Raw genomic sequence first — 23,882 nt, 5'->3', positions numbered from 1 at the left:
AGGATGATGATCCTATCCAGTGTACAGTGAGGTGCTGGAGGGATGTTCCCCAGTCGGTGTCAGCTGGGACTCGTTGCTGTGTCCTGCGGTATAATGGGACATTTTGTGCAGGGTGAGCTTATTCACCTGCCAGCACTTCTGAACTCTGCAATTGTTCATTTGTTAGGGTGGGAGAAGTACTCCAATACAAAAAGTAACAGGTATTGTAGAAAAGCAAGTTATACAAGAACATATAGTTCTCTCCAGGCTGAAATATTGGGTCAAGCAGTGCTTTGGAGTTTCACAAAACAGTTCATTTATATGGCCTGAGGAACAGATGTGCCAGGATGCACAGAGAGATGTTTTAACTCAGAAAGTCAAAGAAAAGTATTAAATGCTGGGAACAGAATCACATAACCTAGCCTGTGAGCTGGTGGTTTTATTGTAAATAACTTTTCTATCGGATCCAGTTTTCCTGTTCACTTTCACGGCTGTTCTTAAAGAATCATCACAGTTATAAATATCCCCTGCCCTTAGCAGGACCATGATGTTTCCCTGGAAACTTGAGTGAAACCATTTGAGAGGTGTGCTATGACTTTTGAAGCTTGTTAGTGGTTTTGACTATTTTGTGATAAATGCGTGCTATATTTCCCAGCTGGCTTTGGACAGTTGTCCAGATGGCTGTGACTAGAAGAGCTACGGCACATATTGAAGGGGGGGGAAAGAAAGGGTCATTTTTTATCATTGTCCCCTTGTGATTTTATATCATAACCAGCGGTGCAGCCTAACATCATTTCTTTGGGTTTATTTTTCTCTGTGAGTTATTTTCTTTAGATAATGCCTTTACACCATAACAGAGTATGATGATTTAATACAGTTAGAGAAGAACTAAAACTGGGATATATTCTCTTGTGCAAAGCCAAGTTTCTCTCAGTTGCCCCTGTATCTCAAAAATAAACTTCTACATCCTGCTAAATATTACTATTACTATGTATCTGTGGCATGGAGTACTCAGTACAGGAGGGAGGGACACAGCAAGGTTTTCATAAAACCCATGAAATTAATTTCTTTGAGACTGGAGTGGTGAAGCTGTGGGTAGTCTTAGACATAACTGAAATATATTTTCTTTTTTCAGTTTTGATGATTGGTCTTAAACAGAATTCCTTGAAATGCAGTTTTATAATCTGAAAGGACCAGATTAACATCCATAGTAATACAGGACCATAATTAAATGAATATTAACATAAAGTAGTTGAGAACTGATTTTGTGTATAGTCGTATTTTAAACAGTAGTGTTTTGTAGTGTCATCTATCCATGATTTCAGGAATGTATGTGGAAGTGAGCAGCAAGGAGACTGGAATGGGGCCACCATGAGTGTTGGATGGGAGAGTTCCTCAGAGAACAGGAATGGAAACTAGAGGCCCCATGACTGCACACACAAATAACCAATTATTTCTGTAGAGTGTTGTAACAACCTAATGGCAGTTACACGTAGAGCTGTCTTTAAAGCAAAAACAACTAGTTGTGCTAGCACCATACTTCAGGGTCAGGTCTGCAGAAGTGATGGTGATGGTCTGGTTACCTACCCTCTAGGACCACCTGTTAAGTCTGGGTGCTAAATCTGTTAAGATCTGTTATGTTTAAAATATAGGCAGTGTGTTTGCAGAGATTTGTCATATGTTCATACACCTCTTTTGGAAGGAAATTCAGGTCTGAAGGCAGTCTGACCGTTACTGTAGTGCAAAAAGCTCTATATTGAAAAAGGAAAACAGAAAAAACCCTTTAGTGATAACAGTAGTTTTGTGAGGAGGAGCAGTAGTAGTAGTAGCAGTAGCAGTAGTAGTTTTAGTTTTACCAATGAAAGACAAGTACTATTCATTCTGACAGTTAGTGATACTCGGTTTCAGATGTTAGCTCTTGGTCTTCAAAAGGAATGTGAATTCATCTGCCTGAAGCTTCTTCATGATGAGGACAAAGACCTTCTATAACTTACAGCTAGACATTTCTTGTTTAAGAAGAAAGTAGGTGGAGTTCATAGTGGAAGATGATATAAAAATGTTCATATTTCTTACCGTGGTTAGGTTGTGCTTGATAAATATCCATAGTGACCATGCATGTGATGAACAGGGATGTTTCAAATTTGAAATTTTTACTTTATCAATTTGTTGGGGCTGAACTTCTTTCATAATTAGGAACTTCTTCCCTGTATCTTTGCATTCTCTCTAGACGTGGGGGGGATCTTGTGTGAATGACACCAATTTGTCATCCATGCTGTCATGTCTGTTTAAACTCATGCAGTGAGTAGATGTCTCCCATATGGTGTAACTGTTTTGAATACTTACAATTGCTCAGTGCAGGCAATACCAGTTATGGTTTTTCAGCATTTTGCCAGCACCAGGTTCTTCCATGTAATTGTAATGATCCACTGTGGCTTCTGTGACCTCCCCTTGGGTGTCACTTCTGTGGTCTAATAGATCTTGTAATGAGTCTGAAATATTGGAGGCAGAGTGGACTTTCTTGCGTTCATTTCATCCCATTAATTCAAGTAATATTTCCCACCTTCTCACCAAAATAGATAAAGTGATTCCTTCAAGAAGGCAACAGTGTATGAGGAGCTGTAGAAGCTTTCTGAGACTAGAGGTGTTATATAGATGTAAGATGTTGCTGATGGTTTTTTTGAAGAACTTAGGAATCCAAACATTGTGGGTTTGTGTTTAGATGTTTGGCTGGTCTGATTGAATAAATAAGTATAGTAGGGAGTATTTATTTTCTCGTCTTCCTTGGTAATCTTAGAGATGAGGAACTCTTGAGAATGACTTTGTCCAGTGGCATTGTCTCCAAAACCAGCTTTATCTCAAGGAAAAATTGATCCCTTTACAGTCGTCAGAATCTATCACAAAACAAGCACATGATGCCTTTTCCTATCCAAAGAAATGTTTTGTATTAGGGAAAACTCAAATCTGCCCTTTAAACCTCTAGTGAGAGCAAAATAAAAAACTATGTTCATAGAAGATATGCATCACTTTTCTTGAGGGAACTTTGGAAGTGTTTCATTTTCTTTCCTTAGTATAAATCTCACAAGAGGTTAATCATTTGTGAAAGTACATTGCTTTAAAAAAAAAGATATCTTGATCATCCTTATGTAAAAGGGTACTTTATTTTAAAGACTCAATTTGAGCATGGAACAAATTGATGAAATTGTAGTACAAAACCTTTAATGCATTAGAATGATTACATTTGGAAATCATTATATATACAAGTAGTTATTACAGAAATAACCTTCTTTGTCAAGTATTCTTGGTGTGGAAGTAATCAGCATCCTATCCCATTAATTGTTTGAGAACTCTGAAATCTTTAATGAGGTTTTTTACGGAAGGATTTCAGTCAAATGCAAATGATTCACTGAAGCACTTAATCATAAGACAAATAGTGATTCTTTAGTAAGTTTTTTTTATTCACTGTAATAAATGTAGCATGTTAACTGTAGATACACAGCTAGCTGTTTTTCAGTTACTTTTCTCACAGCATTTTTCTTTAAAGATTCATTGTTAGTCAGAAAGTCATAATGGCTGCACTGAGAAAGAAAATGCTTGACAGATGTCAAGAAATCTGTGTCTGATATAGCTTCAAATAGATTTCTTCCCTTTGAGTGTTTGAAAAATGAATTTATTTCTTCTGGTCGATAGAGACATATATTTTTCAATGGGTGTTGACAATCAAATATCATCCTTTTTTCACAGGTCTGATTACAACAACGTCAAGAAAATTGGATCGGGAACAGCAAGCAGAGCATTTTTTGGAGGTAAGATTAAGTGGAAAATATATGTTAAAAGGTTAATTGATTTTTGTCATTTAAAATCACTTCTTCCTCTTCCAGGAGAGTGGTATTCTCCCTTCTCTCAGTGTGTGACAGACTCGCACAAAGCTGGGAATTGCCTGATTATACAGAACAAATAATACATTTTGCAATTCACAAGCACGGGAAAAAAGTGAACAAATATGCACAACACTTGCTTTCCACCTCTAATCTGCTTCAGTTAAATCTTTTATTTTAGCCCTTAAATTTTATTTGTGACAGAAGTTTAGAATATCCAGAGCAAAATATTTTTTTTTTAATTGGTGGAATCACCCCAGCCCTGCCAAGATTTTCAGTCTCTCAGATTAAATACGTTTAAAGTTTTGCATCTCAGAGCTAACATACAAAGCATTCTTTTGGATGTAAGCAAACTTTGACCTTGCTCACATTCACTGCATCATCAGAAACAATGAATAATTTTGTAGCTTTCACTTACTGGGACTATCAGCAACAATTTTCAAGTTAAAAACTGCCCTCTAAAAAGAGTGTCTAAAACATTCCCTTGGCCCTTAGATGAATGTTTCTCTTTATAAGTAGCTCACATACGTTGGATCTGGAGTGATATACTTGTAAACTACTGGGTTTACCACATGTGTTTTCTTTCACATTGCTGTACACCATGCTGTGTTTTTTTTCCTTTGGGTGGAAGATCCTTGAGGCTGTTCTCTTGTCTATTTGTGAAATAAGGAATTCTTGATTTGTGTTGTTACAAGTAAAAAAGAACCATATTGTCCCACATAATCAATCATTCCTACTATGTATTTTAGGAAATCCCTTCAAATCCATACAAGTTAAAAAACATCTGGACAAAAAAGTTCCAAGTGCAATCACTATCTGGCAGCAAAATGTAGTAAACTATACTTTTGCATATTCCATGGCTATTTTTGTTTGTTAGAAATCCCAAATTATTTTAGCTAGTGCAGAACGCAGGAGAGAAAAGTTAATTTATTACTGTACAAGTCGGCGGGGGGAGGGGGGGACGTTCTTGATAATTCACTGTAGATTCTTACACATTCCAGGCCATAAATAAATGGAGGGAAATAAAAGGATTTTCCCCTTTTTAGGATTTATTAAGTTGGAAAGTTAGTAAAGTAATCATGTGTTCCAATAACTGCAAGCTTTCCAGTTTATGCTGTCAGAGAAGATTGCGAACTGAATGAAATTGGCATTGATTTTGAAATATATCTATTGATGAGAATCTTAGGTCTGTAAGTCTCTTTTGCATTTATGTGTTTGCCTCAGAGACCTCAGTGAAACACGCCAAATTCACATTTCCCAGACGATTCCCATATAGATGGGGAAGTGTTACTATTAATAGCAAAAAGAAAAAATAATTACTTATAGGAATTAGGTTTTAGTCATCAATACAAGTTAATATATTTCTTCCCCTGAATTTTATCTCGTTTGAAACAATAACCATCTGCAAGATTTTGAGGACTGAAGATGCACTAGAGGGAAATTGGTGTCACAGGGTGCTCCAAGGCTTCTGAATGGGGAGTGGAGGGCAGGCTACGGAGGAGAGAAACACCTGAGTGGGGTGTCCTGGAGAAGTGGGGAGAGGACCAGAATGTTGTAAAATCCGCCTGGGAATGGTGTGTGGGAGGGGGAATTGGACTCTGGTGGGGACACAGCCCTGATGGCCAAATCGACCCTTTGAGCTGCTGCTGAAACGTCGACCATCGCTGCCTCTTGGGAGGCACGTTCCTGGGGATCACAGCAAATAAGCTGCTGGGGGTCCAGAGCCAGGCTGGCCAAGCTGTGCTCGTTCTTGTGGCACACTCAGAAAACGTTTTCTAAAATGCCTGGCTGTCTCTGTGTGTAATTAACCCCCTGGGGAGCCCGTAATTGCCGAGACAACCGTGGTCTCCCAGTAGTACAGTATTTCCCTTCCGGCTTCATTTTATACCCTTCTTCCAGTAGTCTGTCTGGTATAAACGAGAGCAAAGTTGGCTCCCTTTGAAAAGCTCTGATTAGTGCTTGGCCTGGCAACCCTTGCTCCCCTTTGCCCAGCGCATGTGTGAGGCACTGACAGACCTTTCCTAGATACAACTTTTTTTAGTTATTTTTAATAAGCCTGTCTTTTCCCTACCTGAATTTGACAGGGACACAATACCCATACCGGCCAGTACTTACTGAGTAAATTCCATTACTAACAGTATTTCCACCTCTTTCTCAAAAGTTGTTAGGAAAACGAGGTGAAAGAAGATGGCAAGTGTTAGTCATTGTAATTGTGTGTAGTGCCAGTGCTCATCCCGAGACTGCCGCTGCCTCTGATGGCTTGGGGTGGCTCTTCAGAGTCATCTGTCCCTGTCCGTATCGGAGGAAACACAAATTACCAGCGAGGACTGGATGTGTATTTTTAAGGCTGCCACGCTTAGGAAAGGTGAATCTAAGTGACTCCCCTTGTAAGTACACAAGAAGTCTGTTGCAAAGTAAGTACTGAGCCCAGGTCAGCCATGCATCTCTTCTTCCTTCCTCCTTTAATTATCTTCTTTGGATGTATGGACCTGTGTCCGTGTGACTTTTTAAACAGTACTGGAGGCTGCTGTCACAGGACTTGCACTTACCAAAGAGTATGTGCCAAAGTGAGTGCAGAAACATATCTAGACCCTGCGTTAAAAGGCGCATGAGAAAGTCAGAAATAGATTCCCCTTTATAATAATTGAGACTTTTTGTTCATTTTGGTGGTGGTGTTTGGGGAGGGTTTTTTTTTGTTTGGGGTTTTTTGGGAGGAGAAAAAGAAAGGTATTTCTTCTTTTTCATTGATTGTGGCATTGTCAATGCTATTTTTTTTCAGGTCCCAAATTGAGGGCTTAATTTTTTTGACACATTTGTAATGTCTTGCAAGGCTGCAGGTTTTATTCAGTGCTTGTTATCAGGTAGAATTTTTCTGCTTAGGTTTAAATTGGATGTCACTGGACATTATACAGGATGGTCTCTTGCTTTAGTGGATTCTTACTAATGGAATGGTTCTGCCTGAAATGGAAGGAAAAATGACCACTTCATTACATTACTTTTTCACATAAAGCGAGCCAAAAGCATTTGCTTTATTTCCCAGACTTTCTTAAAGATCCTGTAGTTGGGGATGAAGTATTTAAATATCCATCTGAAGCAAGAAAGGTAATTCTGAGAGTTACCTGCTTTCTTTCAAGTAAATGAAAATAGCGATGTATTTCCAAGTGAGGTTCAATTGCAGGTTTCAGGTGATCTGTCTTTATTCTCCTTCAATAATTGGACACATCATCCTCTCCTTTCCTTCTTTTACTTCCTTCTTCTGGGTATGTGTTGTCTTCTAATAATTTCTGTGTTAACACTTAACTCTGTCTGCTCTTGTATTATGGTAATTTGCAAAAAAGAGGAAGCTAGAATTGGAGAGTATTAGTGGAGTTTGAGCTATGGAAAAACACAGAAAATAGTCTGGCTGTTTTTTCTGCCCACATTTTTTGTAGATGCCTCCTAATCCTGGTCTGGCTGCTTTACAAACTCTAGTGATTTTGCTGTGATTTTATGCAAACAACTGCTGGACGGATGGAGGTCCAATAATAAGCATAAAAATTAAACCATTTAATGTAGGATCTGCATTGTTGTGTTGTGTCAGCTGATTTTGAGATGTCCAGAATAGGAGTAATTCCTCGTCTGCTTTCCAGTGTACATGTACAGCTTGATGGGAGAGGATTGTTGAATCCAGGCTACAGTTCATTGACTTGTGTGTTCAGCCTGGAAAGTGAATCTGAGCGAATGCTTTCTCACCTTGAGCGGTTTCTGAACGCGCTGTTGCAGATGCTGGGTTACTTGTGCCTCCAACATGGAAAGCCTCCGCAAATCACACCCACTGCTGGGGAGTTCAGTTTGCTGGAAATTTCTGGAGCAAGACTTATATTTAGCAAAAGAATAAAACAAAAGAGTTACAGGGTTCAGTGTGCAATTCTAGCAACAGTCTTTGAAACTTTTGATTGGAAGGATAAACTATCTGTAGCGAGAGATGACTTCTTCTTCCCCTTGATAATGGTATATAAAGTTGGTGCTTTTAAAGTGCTGAGATAATTTAGTCTCTCCTTGATGAGTACATGTGGTACAGGCTCTTAAGTCATTTAGCCAGTTTTGAAAATTGTATCCATAGTATCTCTCTGTTCCTCTAAAATATGTTTAGATTTACCACTCTAGATTCATTCAGAAATTATCTTTTAACATTTGTCATGGTGGAAAACTTGTCTATTCAAAGCCTCTCTAAAGAATAAAAATAGTTGCTAATAAGCATGGTCAGAACTTTAAATCTCTTCAAGAGTGACAAAGCAGCTGAAGACAATAGGTTTAAAAATACTGTTACGACAGCCTTAGCCTTTCAAGGTCCAAGTCATGTACCATAATTAATGAGGAGGAGAAGTGGGAGCAGAGTGTTGGCTTAGTGCAGCTAATTTTTAGCCAACTTAGTGCTATCAGAATAGTAACAGTGCCTCTCAAGTGCCTTGCTTTTGTCGCAAATCAGTATATACAAGCCTCATCAATCTTCCTGCTGTGATGCTTGAGTGTAGCTCTGAGAAGGATGTCAGTAACAGTGCAAGGGGCTGTAATGAAGATAAATTAGTAAATCTGATGTGTCAAAATACATGGGCTGAATGAAGCATATTGGTTTCTATTTACTGTAAGTACACTAACAGGGTACAATAAACTGTGTTACATGGTATGTATTTATATGCAGTAATTAGAGGGAAGCATAATAATCTGCTGTAATTGCACCCTTCTAAAAAGAATTCAAATTTCTGCTCGTTTAATGGGAAGTTGTAATTGTGAGGGGAATTTTGATGGAAGGACTATCATTTTATTCCACTTGGAATTTGGTCTGGAATATCACAGGGAAAATTGCTGCGTGAAACTTCATGGCCAGAGTTTGCAGGGGAGATGGGGTTTAAAATCTCGAAAAGTAGCATTTTAAAATAGCACTGCCTCTCAGTTCTTCCCACAAACCCCACGCTGGTGGTTCACTGTTGGACCGGCGCTGTGTTCTCTGCCATCCTCCTCTTTTCCTCTAGCATCTCCCACGCAAGAAATTTAACAGATTTAACCTTGTTTTGCTTTTGAGCCTATTCAGTTAGGCTGTAGCCTTTGCTAGTGGTGTTGCCTGAAGTCAGTGGTCCTTTGTGAGAAACCGCAGCGTTTTCTGAAGAATATAGGCAGCCGTGTGGCAATATGCTCATGTATATTTTTACAGGAGAAGTACAAAAGCTGAAGTTCAGTGGGTTTATGTAGCTGAATAGTGCTCTACAGAACATTGGTTGCTTAAATCCTGGATTACGGATCTGTGTAAGCATTTGTTTCATGGATCTTTAGCATTGCCCACATTTGGCAGAGAAAGCTGCATTTTTTCTCAGTGACATGCTGGTGATGGGGTAAAAATGAGGCAGTGTGTCTGATTGAACATTTTGTCTGAGGTTTAAATGGCTCCAAAGGCACACGCCTTGCCTTTTGTAACATTGAAGCCTATCAGATGATGCAAGGGAAATTAAAAAAAAATAGGTAAACAGCCTCTTATTTCCATCCTGAGCTTAACAATTATTACTGGCTGTGCTTGCTGGAAGTAAGAGAACTATTTTTTATTATTCTGAGGACACCTGACAGGATTTTTAGAGGAACAGTAGGTATGGAGAGGCAACTTTCTAGAAAGTCAATGAAAGCTGTATCATGATGTCAGCTTCGAAAGGTGACACACTGAACTTGAATATCAGCTTCAATGTTGGGAGAAAAAAGAAACGGAAAAAAGGAAAGAAAGGGAAAAAAAGAAAAGAAAGGTTAAAGAGAAAAGAAAGGGAAGAAAATAAACAGTTCTAAAAAAAGTCAAAAGCATGTTCATCTAGTACTGCCTCTCCATGGGTTTATCAGCAGAGGGGGAAGCCGCCTGTGGGGTAGGTCAGTGTGGTGGTGGATCTAGCAGAGGCCTGAGTTCCCGGCGTAGAAGGCACATGCTGAGCTTGCTCATCCCACGCTGCAGATTTCCATCCTGCGCCCCATGTTCTTCAGGAGTTGTTATTCTGCACCAGCTTTCTAGAGATGCATGGGCTGCAATTGCCCCCCTTCCCCTTTGCCTCCTGATTATTTTTTTTTTTTCCATCAAGTGCTATTTTCAGAAATAGCCAACAACTTTCCAAAGGCAGGAGATGACCGGAGGTTAAAACTCTCTTTCAGAGACAGATTTGCATATGACATTGCACACTGTTTCTCATGTGTATTCAGGCAGAAAGTCTTACACAGCAAAATATGGGAAAAGTCCTGGTGTGATTCATCTGTCTGCAGTGATAAGTGGTCTCCTCCATTAGACTGTTGTCTCTAACTAATGTGAGCTGATAATATGAAGAATTATCAAGTGCATCACTGAAAATACTACTAGTTCTAGTTCACTTGTTAACTGAGTGGCCTCTGTGCAAGAGATACGAACAGGAATTTTAAACTGCAAAATAATTAAGGCATGGCGTTTTTACGGATTATTCTCTTTTCTTTGATTATTGCAAATTTCAATAGCTCCCAGATGTCCCTTTATTATTTTAGATAGTGACTTAAGAACTAACACAGACGACAAAGCCTAAGCATTGGGAAAAATTTAATAACATTCTTCTTCATGCATGTGGAATTTTAATTTTGTTTTCTTATTAAATAAGAAAAAACTCTTCATAAAATGATAATAATAGGGTGAAATAAATTTGAATTTAAAAAAAAAAAAGAGTTGTGTATTTAAATTCCTTAATATTCCATGTTAAATTCAGGTAGCCAGTGGGAAATGCACACAACTCTGATGACGTAATACATACCAAAAACAAGGGGCAAGAATGGGTCTGCATATATCAATAGTAGCAGTGACCCTCAGCTCATTCCAGTTATTCAATGAAATACCAATAGCCTTGAGAGACTGGATGTGCAAAGAATGCCTATGACATTTCCACAAAATTTGTAGACTTTAAGTCAACTCTGAGGAAGCTTTGTTTGCTTTTTGCCTTGTGCTTGTGGTTAATTTCAGTCTTTATTTTTTTAGATACTATTCATCTAATTCTTTGAACTCTTTCAAGATGAGATTGTTTCTCTCAAAAATGTTTTGCACATGCTAACACCAGGATGATGTCAAGGAAAAACACACTACTGGCAGCTCAATTAGTGCATCATTTATATCCAAGTATCTGATTCTGTCCTCTCTTGGAGAGTGCTTAAATCGTCCAGTTAATCTGATACTGTATGGAACCTCTTATTTAGTCCAGCATTAAAAATCTCACACTTGTTTGTTTAATCCATTCTATTGATTCAGGATACCAATAGTAATGAAGAAAAGCAGTCCTCTTCTCTATGTTTAATGAACTTCCTAAATCAAAAATCTTCGTAACTCAACATGCAAAACTTTGGGTTTCTGTTACGAATGCTTGACAATTATAGAAATGAGTCAAATAGTTTATAGACCTTTTATAGATGTATTGTAAGCTTATGTTAATTTATTTGGGTATTAAAATAAAAAAGCACAGGTGATTTATTATTTAGTCACTCCTTAGCTTATGGAAGAGATTTGATTATCCCAGTTAGTCGATATATACAATGGCAGATTCACCATCTACAGTGGAATACTGCCCCAGGTATATTTTCCACAAAATCATGTTTCACTGGACAGTGAGTCTGCTAGAAATGGGCAGGGAACAACTGATATTACGATCCAGGTTTAAAAACCTACTAGCCATTTAGATGAAAAGTCAACCCAATATAAAGATAGAGATGATTTTGCGAGTACTAATTCAGGTTCATATTTTGAAGAGCATGGCAAGATCAGAGTTGTCCAGGGCTAGGGCTTTCGTTCACATGCTGCGGTCTACCGTGGTTGTTGTGTCTTATTAGAAAAATCACATTTCTGGTTCCCTAGACCTTTGCCTTAGTTAAGGAATGATTTGCATATATCTGGAGTTTGCAGAGGGGAGGGAGCTTGTTTTACAGATTTCATGAATCACTGACCTGAACTGTTGGGTCATGAAATGAAGAAATGAAAATCCGCAAAGCACAGCACTGTCGGCTTTTTCATGCTGGGCATCAAATGCCTCTTTTAGGATTTTCCTTGTGGACCCACAGCAATCTAGCAGCAGGTCTTGGCTTTAAGCACCTCATTGCATGCAAGCACGGAAGGAGATACTCAGTGTATAGGCTTCGTGTGCTGTCTTACCAAGCATTTTCCACCTCTTTTAAAGGCGTAACAGAGAAAGTGGAATTGTGCCAGGAAGCAAATCCAGCCTACGGGCTGCCACCCTGCAAGGTCCTGAGCATCTCCCGGGAGCCTAGAGGTGTATCAGCATTTCCTTGACCATCTGGACCTAATTAAAATCTCACTGGGCTTAGCATCATGCAGTTGTGAAGTCAAGTAGTGCAAGAAAGTGACCTTTTGGTTAACTGGCTTTATGTTAAGATGCACGTGATGTGACTGTGGAGAAGAGAAAGTCTTATTTATTATCCTAAGGGCTAGCTGAGTTCCTTTGCTTACCCTGAGTGGTGTGCTTAGTCCAGCTTCAGTAGCAATGATTTTCTTGAAGTTATCCCTGATAATCCCCAGAATGAAAGAATTAGACATAGGCACCCATGGCTGCATTTCCCCAGGTATGTCTGGTAGTGGATGAGTGAACACATGAGAGAAAAGCAATTTAAAATATACCCAACACCTGTTTCTTCTGCTCTGTTTGCAGAACTACGAGATGGCAGAGCATTAGATCAATGCAAATGGGATGGAAAAGTATTATTAAAACACCAAACATTATTGTGTGGTTCGAAAATTAGGTCTGCACCCATGTGTTAAATGCTGTTGAAACAGAGAGGAATATATTAATGGTCTTCCTTCTCGTTCTATAAATCATTCCTCCTGCTAAGCTTGTGTAGGCAAATTCTGTGATGAATCTATACCAAGTTCTTCTTTTCTGTCAGGATTTAGCAGTTTGGTCTAAGGTTGCTTTCTTGCTGAGGGATTAACTCACAGATTAGCTCAGGGTTAACAGGTTTTTTCTTCATTGTATGTTTCCTAAGATCTGTAGCTCTCTTTTGTGGGCTGGAGCCCACCTACCAGGCCCAAATTGGTCGAATATACCCTTTCAGGGTGTCTCTTTTGCCAGGCTCGGTACTTGGAGAGACAAAGAGTCATTGTGAAGGGCACACTGCTTTGCTAAATCTTCCCATTTGTTTTATGAATGTACCAATGTTTAATCTTCTGCAGAAGCAGCAGGAAATCTTTCACATGATTTGAATCTATTTTAGATGCACAGAGCCTTTGTGTTATCTGAAGCATGTCTGCTTTAGTGCTATATCATGTTTTCTGTAGCATTTGCAATACCCATCATCTGCCAGACTGTTAATTTATGTCTGTAAGTGTTTGAGCACACACACACATGCATGCACACACACATTTTGTGGAGGTCTCAGTTTCCTGCCTTCCTGGGTAAGGCCAAGCTGAACATTGCATTTAGGGCAGGAGAGCATCTTCTTCCTCAATTAGGAATATATTGCATCTGTACGAAAATCCTTCCTGGGCTTAGGAAATCCTAGTATGCCTTTTCATTAATCCATCATTTAGAAACATGCCTTTAAACAAGTTTTGCATCCATTTGTCCGTTCTCCCAGGGTGATCTGTACTCAGCTGTTCAGAATTCATGCTTGTTATCTCTTAAAAAAAGTTAATTCTGTGATATTTTCACAGTGACTCCACTTGCCGCCACCATTTATACACACCAAATCAAACCACCCTGCAATATGTCGTGTAGGGATCCCAACAGTAAATCTCCAATTTCTTTGACTTGAGTGGACTTTGGGTTGGTTTGAGACAAGTTCTTTGATCACAGGCTGTTGCAGGGTCCATGGAGTCTGACTGGAGATTGTTCCCAGGACACCCGCAGCTTAAGAGGTCCCTTCCCCAGATCGTCTTCACTTGTGAGCCCTTCAGTTTACTGGCAGCCTCTTTGCAAGGGAAAAACTGGAACAACTCTTTTCTTTTGCAAATTCTATTAGATTTTACTATCTTCCCTACAGCTCTCTTTTCTTCATCATGGTCAAGATCATCCTTATTCTTGAGGTCTACACCCTTGAGTCATACTGTCAGTCTAGAGTAACATCATCTGGGTTTTCTCAGCGCTTCTTCCTCTGATTTTTTTTTTTTTTTTTTTTGAGTCTCCACCTTGTTAGTGCTCTTATCATCCAAGGTCTCATAATTTCCAGTCTTGGTGATGTACTGAAAACTCATCATTCCCCAAAACTGGTCTCACTAGTCCGTGCACTTGGTGATAACCTCTTCCTAGTATACCTTGAATACACATTTTCTTTGAGTCTCATCACGTCCCTTACAGTCTCCTTCCCATATCCTGTAACGTCTTTCAACAGTATGTATTCTTCCTCTGTATCTGTTCATTCATATTCCCAGATTGGCACTCTGTCCTTCCGCCACATAGTCCTTCAACATTCAGCTTGAGCAAAAAAGACATACTGGAAAGGGTAGGAAAACGTCTTGCAAAAACATGTTAGTCTGAAAAAAGAGTTTATTTTTTTATTTTAAAAATAATTTGTTATGGCAAAAGTGCATCATTGTGTGAAATGTGCTGAAATAAGATTGGAGTATTCAGCATAATTTGTAACATGACACAAATTAAAGTATTTACTAGACACCTAGAGATAAGAAAACCTCTAATCGGGTTGAGAATCAGTTTAATAAGCATATTTGACACCTTTTTTCTCCCTTAATATATTATCATGGAACATAAGAATCCTAATGCTTTTCTTATCTGACTTCAGCTTGATAATAATCAGAGACCAAACAATTCTGTTGCTTTTTATGAAGATATGATTTAAACAGAAAAGTACAAAGGCCCTGAAGCATCAAGTGCTATGAAATCTGCCCTCAAAAGTGGTAATTTTCTTTTCCCAGCCTAACAAATTTCAGTTGTCAGGAAACAGATTAATCTCCTCCTTCTGAAATGTAATATTGCTGTTTGCTAATCTCTCATGATACAGAGACATTGAAAATGTTATCATAGCAGTTCTAGAGTACATTTTATGTTTTGGCAAAAAATAATACTTTCTTTGGCAAGGAGTATTCTAAATATTCAAAAGCAAGGATTAACATGAATAATTGAGAGCAAAAAGAAGCAAAATAATGAATTATTTTTTCTCACATTCCCTGGGAAAGTAAAAAATACAAATATTACTAATAGCAGTCTGTCAGTTTATGGCTTCAACTTTTCAGAGGACCAGCATGTTATCTTTAATTCAAATACCAACAAATAGCTTATTAATACTTTCTGTCATAGCCTCAAATATATTTGTTTTTCCCTGTGAATCTTGTTTCCTTCCACTATCCCTCCAGATAATTTTTAAGGTGTTGTATAAATAAAAATGTGTTCTTAACCCTCAAGGCCAAACAGCTATTTTAAAGACTTAATTGAAAAAAACATGGAGTATTTAAACATGTGTTTTTATATTGCCACACTTTAAAAAAAAACAACAACACATGACCACAGTTTAAAAAACGCTCAGAAAATTTCTAGAAAGTCACAAGTTTTAGATTGCACATTTTAGCTAAGCAGAGATGATGCTTTTTTATGTGATACATCAAAGTATGCCAAAATGGCATGGCCTCTGTTGACTGAGAGGGATGCAGAAGGCAGTGAGACGAGTGCGTTAGCTTGGTGTCAAGACCATAATGTATAGCAGAAGGAATAAAAATATTAACTAACACGTGAGGCTCACTTGCCTATAGTCCTTATCCTCCTCACCAAAACCCTGTTGTTCGAATGGACCTGCACAAACTCTGTGTGTGTGGCTTTGGCCATATGTTTGTGGGATTAAATTGAATATTAAAGCCCAGGTTTTGTCTTTTTTTTCATTGGCATTTACCAAGTGTATGTACAGTTAGGGATCTTTCACTGTTTCTCTTGCAAACTGCTAGATACTGCCTGAGTGCAGTCTTAACTGTAGCACCTCAGCCACGGAATGGCATTTTAAAAAATAGAATAATATTTGCCTTAAATGCCTTCTCTTCAGGCATTTAATCCTCATAATATCCGACTCTCAGTGTGAAAGTATCAATTGAAAGCTGTGGCCTTTTTAATAAAAAGAAGTCTGACGTGTACAGAAGGTTTTGGTTTCCTGCAGCACGGGGAGGGTGCCTGGTGATGGATCACACCGGCGATGGGACACCCAACTTCCAGCGAGCTGCTGAGCTCCCGAAAGAAATCCCTGCTGCTGCAGCACGGTGCTCAGTGTGAGGCAGTCATTTATCCTGCTTCTTGACAGAGCAAATTACCCTTCTCGGAGCTGTGGGCTGTGTTTCCAGTACCTCGTTCAGTTCCAGCAGGGCTAATTTGGTGTCCCTTCCCTCTCCACGCTGTAGCATGGACTGAGAGCTACCTCAGGACTTCCTAACCTGAGACACCCTCCCTGGTTTCTCTGGAGTGCAATATGCTCCACTAGCCCTCGCATGCCTAAACAGTAGTAGCTGAATAAATCACACATTCATGCTCTGTTTTCTAAAGGTTATTGAGCACACATTCACCAGACTTACATAGCAAACCAGGAATTGCATCTTAAACTTTACTTGATTGACAAACTGCCTTTGCCTCACTGAGCCTTGTAAGTAAGATTTAGATATTTTGTCAAGTCAGTAATCCATGGATTAGACCCGCTCTTAATACCCTCATTTCTGAAACTGGATGCACTTTTGGAGAACAAGTATATTTATATTTTGTATACAATTTTTCGAAGGAAGCAGCGGCAGCGTCTGTCGATGGTGTTGGCCAGGGCTCCGCATGGTGAGCAAGCACCTGCGGTCCTGACCCCGGCATCTAACCACGGGGATTAGTGCGTGGGGCTGACATATCTGCTCTCCCTGTGCCAAGGGATCACGGCTCCTGTACCGATCCTGACAGGACGCACTTGTGCTGTTCAACAGCTCCCATAATTCTGGAGCTTTCTCACGGCTATTCCCAACAAAGTACCCAGCCCCTTTAACAGCTCCTGAGACAATCTCAAAAGGAAAGCAGCTCCTAGAGCTTTCCTTTTTCGATCTTTTCTGCTACAAACCAACAAAGTGACTCATTAGAGGGATGCTTTCTGCTTCCCCCTTTTCGCTCCCTTCACCTAGTGAGGGCTAATTGGAAGCCCATAAAATGAATCCAGGAGAACTCTCCTCCTTCTCCCATATATCAGCCCTGCACTATCAAATTGGGCATATTGTCTCATGCAGTGTTTTATTGTCCCCCAGATCACATTATCAGCGGAGCAACCTCACAAAGGTTAATAACTTTACTAGGTTGTCTCTCGGTCTGACATTCTTGCTCATCACTCTAAATCCAGTCGTTTTACCGGTGGTGTTAGACATCTCTACTGAAGTTAATTGGATGCTGCTTGCCGCTGACTTCAAACCCAACTCTATAAATCGTAACTACTTGTAGCTGATTGTCCCCGCTCTTAACTTTCATTTCACAACTGGGAAAAGTATGTGTGGTTTGATATACCTGGCTTCTCAACCGCACTCTTTGACATTTGCAATCCAATTATCGGTCACCTTGGCCATTCGTTTGGTCCAACTGTCCTCCCGTTGGTATGCCATGTGTCAACACCTACTCCGTATACTGCTCTAATGGGAAAATAAACGGTAAATTATGAGCCTATATAAATCCATTAAAGAGTTACTGTGACTCCATGGAAGTGAAACTGAAGTGCTTTATGCAGTTGCTGGTATCCAAAGTTGGAATTGCTGCTCTGTATTTCTAGAAGGTCCCAGCTTACTGAAGTCAGGCAAGATAAGTATGTGTCGAGAGCCTTGGTGTCCATACAGTAAGAACATGAACCTTAAGGGCTGTGCATAGTAGGATTTTGATATTACATTCTTGAATAAATGGTTGTCAACAGTAGAAAGCAGTAAATTTATATTAATCATTTTTTATTCGATATTTCCTTTCCCCAGATGGAAAGTACACTTCCTAGGCTCTACTTACATTTCACTGACCCTTTGCACAGCAGTGAATGCCATCCTGTGGCTGCGAAAACCAAATGCATGTTAAAGACTAATTCTGCAGAAGAATCGCAGTGCTAAGAATATTTTAAAAGTTGCGATCTTTTAAAATTCCTCCTGCACTGCAGGAGTAGAGTGCCATCTTCTTATTATTCAGACATATGAAGTTCTCTTTCCAGGACTCCAGGCACTGTGTAATTAATTAATTATAATAGTATTAATTGATTAATTAATATTAATAACCTGAACATTTTTAATGCATTCTGAGTGTTACTCAGGGAAATTAACTTTTTGGGCCAGGATGTTTGGGGGGGGGTTTTTTGCAACACATTTGGAATGTTAAAACTTTGGGAAAGCGTTTCCTGTTGTATCGTTACCCCCAAATGACCTTGTTCCTATACGCGCACCTACTTATTTATGTCGGCAGTATGGTCTTGACAAATTCTGAAAATTATTCTTATACATTGCTGTTCGCAGGATCACTGGCTATATGTGTAACAAATTGAACCAACAGGAAAAAAATATGTTAAAGAATTGTGTATGAAATTACTGTTTCTTTAAAGTAAACAGAAAATCCCACATTTGCCTGGGTATTAAAGTAAGATTCTTCCCAGTTAGTTATAATGCATACAGTGGTGGTGGGGCTGCGGTGGTACACATCTTCTCCACCCTTTAGTCGAAGGCTTACAGCTTTTAGGTACTTAGTTATGCAGCTGGATCCCAGGGCTGGGCAGAAGCTGAACGAGAAAAACAACTGAAATGATGTTGTTGAGCTCTAGGTGCAACCCTGTTCTCACCAAAGTCATTGGGAAAAATTCCCGTTGATTTCCAAGCAGAGGATTTCAGAGCTGGCCAGGTCCTTCTCCACCAGGAAGATCCCTGTTAATTCTTTGGCTGCTCAGACAACATGAGCTCAGTTCCGCAGGGTGACACTTGTCTTTAGACTTGCCCTGTGTGTCTCTAGGCATGCGGTGTGTGCATACCCTGCCATCCATGGTGTGGTTGGGGATGCTGAGGCCATTCAGGTGTTTGTGGAGGTTTGTAGAGTTTCAACAGAAAGAATGCTGAAAAGACAGCTAAACTGACTACATGAAAAACAGGGTTACAGTGAACTAGTCCCTAAATGTACACTTAGCTGTGTCAGTCTTGTTTAGTGAAAAAAAGCAAGGTTTTTACTAAGTCAGATGAAATACAGAGTCCTAACGCACCCATCAGGAAAGGGGCTGATGGCTGTCATCCTTTATCACCAGAACAATTATCTGCATTTTCAGTTTCACATCTTTTGTACTGGACATAATACCCGAGTCCATTTTCCAGGCTGACTCTTCAAAGCTGGAAACTGAATTTGGAAAAAGTAAAAAAGTAGTCCAAGAATATGAGTTTTGCTTCAAAATCAGAATCTGCATTTTTTTTTTCCCTGTGTATAATCTCATGCTGATTCTCAGCCAGCTTGTAAAATTGACCTCATGTCAATGTAAACTGGATAGTAGATATTTATAGGACACTTAGCATCGAAGACAAGTGGAGATTGAGATAATAAGGCTTGTCTGTGTTGCCTATTAGATGAAACTGTGATTAAATACGGCCCAATTAATGCTTATTATCTGTCTAAAATTAATTTGTCACAGAAAGTTGTGAAGTAGGCATCAAGAAGTCAAGTAGAAATTTTTATTGCTAAAATCAAAGCAATTAATGATGTGTTTTACTTTAACCTGGTCTGACAAAAACAGGGTGATACTGTCATTAAAAAAACCTGCCTTAGGAAGAGCCCCAACAACCAACCTCCTTATTCATGCTTATCTCCTTTACCTTATTTTACTTTTCAAACTGATTTTCTGAGCATTTTTATACTAGCTTGTTTGGTATTTTAGGATGTAGTCTTCATCTGACTACAAAAATTACTTTATTCAAACATGCATGAGTAATTGCTATCATATTGTCCTCTAAGTTGATTAAAATTTTGCTTTGCACCTCATTGCTAACCAAAGAAACTTCTATTGAATAACATGAATATCAGAAAAAAAATCACATCTTTATTTTTTCCTTTTAGATTAATGAAAACGGTCACAGCAATCTTCCTGAGTGTCTTCCTTTAGTTCACTAAAGCCAGATAAATTTCTGAGGCCTAAAATGTCCATTTTTGCCTTTTATAAATTTAGAATATCTCTACAGGATCAAAAATTTGGAACAAGCTGTACCCCTTAAAGGTCTGATTTTATATACTTTCTACTTGGCTAAGAAATCCATTTTTTATTAATCAGGTTTTTAACTGGTAAGCTTTATTTTGAACATAAAACTGTAGAAGCTTCATTTTTTGCCCTGAAAAAACTAAATTGCATTTAAATGTCATAGGCTACTTGTCAGGCTATCAGCTATAAAACTGTCTTTGAAATGTTTTGCATGTAAGTGTGGATGGAGAGCATTCATTATTTCTTGCATATTGTGGAAAAATAGTGTGAGATGGAAACTGGATATTTTCAGCAATTACTGACAGGACACAAAGTCTTTTATCTTGGCATCACTGGTTTTGGCTTTGCCTAGTTTGGTATTGATCAAAGGCTTGTTGGTAAGTGATGTGTTCTACAGTAGGGATTTTTTTTAGGGGAGGTGCAGAAAGTAAGTTACTATCTGTAGTGAAATTGCAGAATTCATCACCAAAATTGTAGTTACACAATGCGTTCTCCATCAGTGGCAAAAACGTCTTAAGAAATTTCCCCCACCCTGACTTAGGGACCTGGCATCCCTCTCCTTGTTTTGCTCTCTCACTGCCATCACTCGTTAACCATCTGCCTTTTGGGGGATTTTGTTTTCTTTTGGCAGTTCGTTTTAAACCCTGATTATTTCAGTAGCCCTGTTCGTAGCACAGATGCACCAACAGTTTATTGACGGGTGAAGGTGCCTGCAAACTGATGACAGGGGAAGAACAAATGGCTGGAGGAGGAGCTGGAGATGGGGCTGGATGCATCTTAATCTGCCTTTCTGCCAGGGACAAGGTGGTGTCATCCTCTGTTAGCACAACTAAGTGCTGCTTGCTAGAGCAATTTAAAAAAAAAAAAAAAAAAAAGAACGTGTTATCTTTCTTTTGAAAATACTTGGTTCTGCTTCATAGAGCAGGGCAGAATTTGGATATGCGGTACCTATAAAGTAAATAACTTTAAGGAATTACAATGTCTATCTTTCATCTCATTGGTGGCCAAATAAATGTATTACTTCCTTAGCGGTAACAGTATTGTTTCAAGACTGACCATCACAGAGCCTCACCTAAGGGTGTTTCATCCTACATCAGAAGGCACTGGCTGTTGGCATGACAAAAATTGTTCAGAAGTAAGTTTTAATAGTATAGTTTAGGAGAGAAGATGATATTTCCTTTGAAGACTGAAAGTTTTAGTTGAAGTTATTACTCTATTGTAAAAGAAACTGCATGCCACAATATTTCTAAGGGCAGGCAGAGCAAGCTTCTCCTACTATGTCCCTTCTTAGAGGAACTTCAACAGCACGTCCCGCGTTAGCATGAGGCAGCGCTACTGCTGACTTACTGCGAAATAGATGGAGGGCTATTGCCACACATAGGAAATCACCTGCACCGAATTTGAGAGTTTCTCCTAAAAGAGTTGCTGTACCTTCATTTCCCATCAGTTTGAATAGCCGGGGACCTTTATTGCAAACTGATACAGCTGCACACCCAAGCAAGGATGTAAAGTATATACCGTTTTGCTGCTTGATTAATTAACTCCATGGTGACTAGTACTATAGCTTGATTAAATTTTGGCAATATGTCAGTATATATTTTTGAGCTCAGCATTTCTGCTGATAATTAAAACATAAAATAAATTATTGATATTAGGAAAAGATCTTGGAAGCATGGACAAAATCTTGTGTCTTTATTAATAGCCAGAATGTTTTTCTCACATGATTACACATATTGACTGCCTAGTATGAAAAAGAAAAGATTGGGGACGTGTGACAATCTTCATAATTTTGAGGAAACTTTGAAGAAGGTGTTTGGTTCCTGCTTATAGTGAAGATGAGAGTCAAGTTACCTTTGTGGATAGAAAATGAAGGGTAATTGAATATTTGAGAAAAGGGCAGTGCAGTAAGCTTAGAAGTTGATGCACACCTCTTTTGAAGCACAGAAACAGAATCTGAGAGCTACTGTATTTCCTGAGTGCTGAGATAAGATTTTTGAAGAAGGGCATTATCTGTGGAGGTAGATCTGGTAGAGGGGAACTTATCAATATTTGATCACAGGTGTTTCTTATCACAAGAAAAGCAAAATCCACAAATGGCTGAAGTAGATACTCAGGTATGAATGAAATTACAATTGACATAGAGATTAATGCTAACATTAAACTGCATAAATATCTTAATTTGCAAGCTTTGTGTTATTTAAAGCTGCTTGAAATGAAATATTCTCAGATTTGACTACTCCTCATTTTCTGTTCACAAAACTCTCTGATTGTAATCTTCACTATCAGCAGGAGCTAAACACCTTCAAAGTCTACTGTGAAGATCAATACACAACTTTTATCTTCTTTCTCATTTAGACACTATGAGGGTAGTTACACTTCTGTTTAGTAATAGGTTGTTCCTAAAGAGGCTCCATATGCCTACAAAAATTATTTTTAAGCAATCACATATCAGTCTTTATCTTGTTTGTAAGGGATCAGTCTGAAGGTGGGTAAATGTCCTTGGGTCCAGATATTATCACAGGATTACTTGGAGTGTATTCTTCTGCTTTCCAAATTTTTCTTCATTATATGCTGGGGTAGCAAGATTCATTATTGTAGCCTCATGAACAAAGAAAGGAAGTTGATGTACTCAAAAGACCTTTACAGTTGTTATTTGGAGACTGAGGTTGCTGTTCCTACTATGATCACCTCAAATTTTCTAATCTTCTAGTTACAAACTTTGCAAACTGCTCAACGTGGGATATGATATATGCAGTTTCAAGCACCACTTCTGATGGTGGTGGTGTTATCACCTAGAAGGTCAGGGAAAGTCCTAGCTGAGCAATGCTTTTTCTTGCCAGATGATTTCTGCTAAATCATTAGTGATTACACACTACTGTTAGGCAGTAGAGGTGAAGGTTTTCTGTATTTAACCCCACCAATGGAAGTAGGAGACACATTTGGACTTCTGGAAAGTGATCGGCTTAGAGTCACTTCTGGGCAAAGTTTTATCTACAGTTTGTCAAAAGCAAAATTATATGAGCTTGACATTCCTGAGGACTATAGTTTTATTTTTACTCAGTGAAAAGTGGGGGAGATACTTTCTCAGATTGCCTAAAGCAGTTTCTTTCAACGTAGGACAGGCTGCTCTGTTGTCCTGGGAATTTAATGGCATAGTGGTTGGTTCTGCATTTAGCTTAGCATGCTTTGATTGAAGAATGCTATAAATACAGCCTGATGCACAAAGGTTGCCAGGATCTCTAAACTGTAACGAACTTCAAAAGCAATGCCCATGGAAAATTACTGTTTTTCTTTTAGAGTCACTGTCAAGAGCTATGCAGATCCTTCCTTGTGTTGCTACTAAAGCTAAAATATAAGTCTTTTTTCAGAGTTTATGACTCTTGTCTACTGTTTCATTTTTCAAAAAGCTCACAGAATAAAGTATGACACAGAATAAATGTTGTTGTAGTAGTAGTAGTAGTAGTGGTAGTGGTAGTGGTAGTAGTAGCAGCAGCAGCAGCAGCAGTATTTCTGGACCTTTAAGTCACCCATTGTGATATTTCATTCTGCCAGGTCATTTGGTTACCATCTACTGGTGTCAGTACTGTGAGTCTGACAAAAGTTAAGATTTGAAGCCTCTAAGACTTTCTTCAGCACGCTCTTCTAATATTTAGGTTTGCAGATACTGCAGGGAGCATTTAACTCCAAATGAAAAAGCCTTCCTTCCTTCCTTCCTGTCTTTTGGCAATACAGTGTTGAAATTACCTGATGTCATCGTTAATTCTCAAATGGTATAACAGACCATTATGCATCACTTTCTAGCTTGAATGTGGCTGGAAGCCATTGACTTTCCTAATCAGCCACCTAGAGTGTTTG

General features: G+C 38.9%; 1 protein-coding gene across 7 annotated transcripts in view; it reads left to right on the top strand.

Moving 5' to 3' along the window:
• FAT3 (FAT atypical cadherin 3) overlaps positions 1-23,882 on the top strand; it is a 427,681-nt gene that overhangs the window by 285,380 nt on the left and 118,419 nt on the right. For all 7 annotated transcript variants that reach the window (XM_069808410.1, XM_069808407.1, XM_069808409.1 and 4 more), the window contains exon 4: positions 3,721-3,782. In XM_069808410.1, coding sequence (XP_069664511.1) covers positions 3,721-3,782 — 62 coding nt within the window. The remainder of the gene's footprint in view (positions 1-3,720; positions 3,783-23,882) is intronic.

This window comes from Haliaeetus albicilla, chromosome 20, assembly GCF_947461875.1.
Source record: "Haliaeetus albicilla chromosome 20, bHalAlb1.1, whole genome shotgun sequence".
NCBI classification, from domain to species: domain Eukaryota; kingdom Metazoa; phylum Chordata; class Aves; order Accipitriformes; family Accipitridae; genus Haliaeetus; species Haliaeetus albicilla.
The sequence above is the reverse complement of the archived record's forward strand: the minus strand, read 5'-3'. Positions and strand labels throughout refer to the sequence as shown.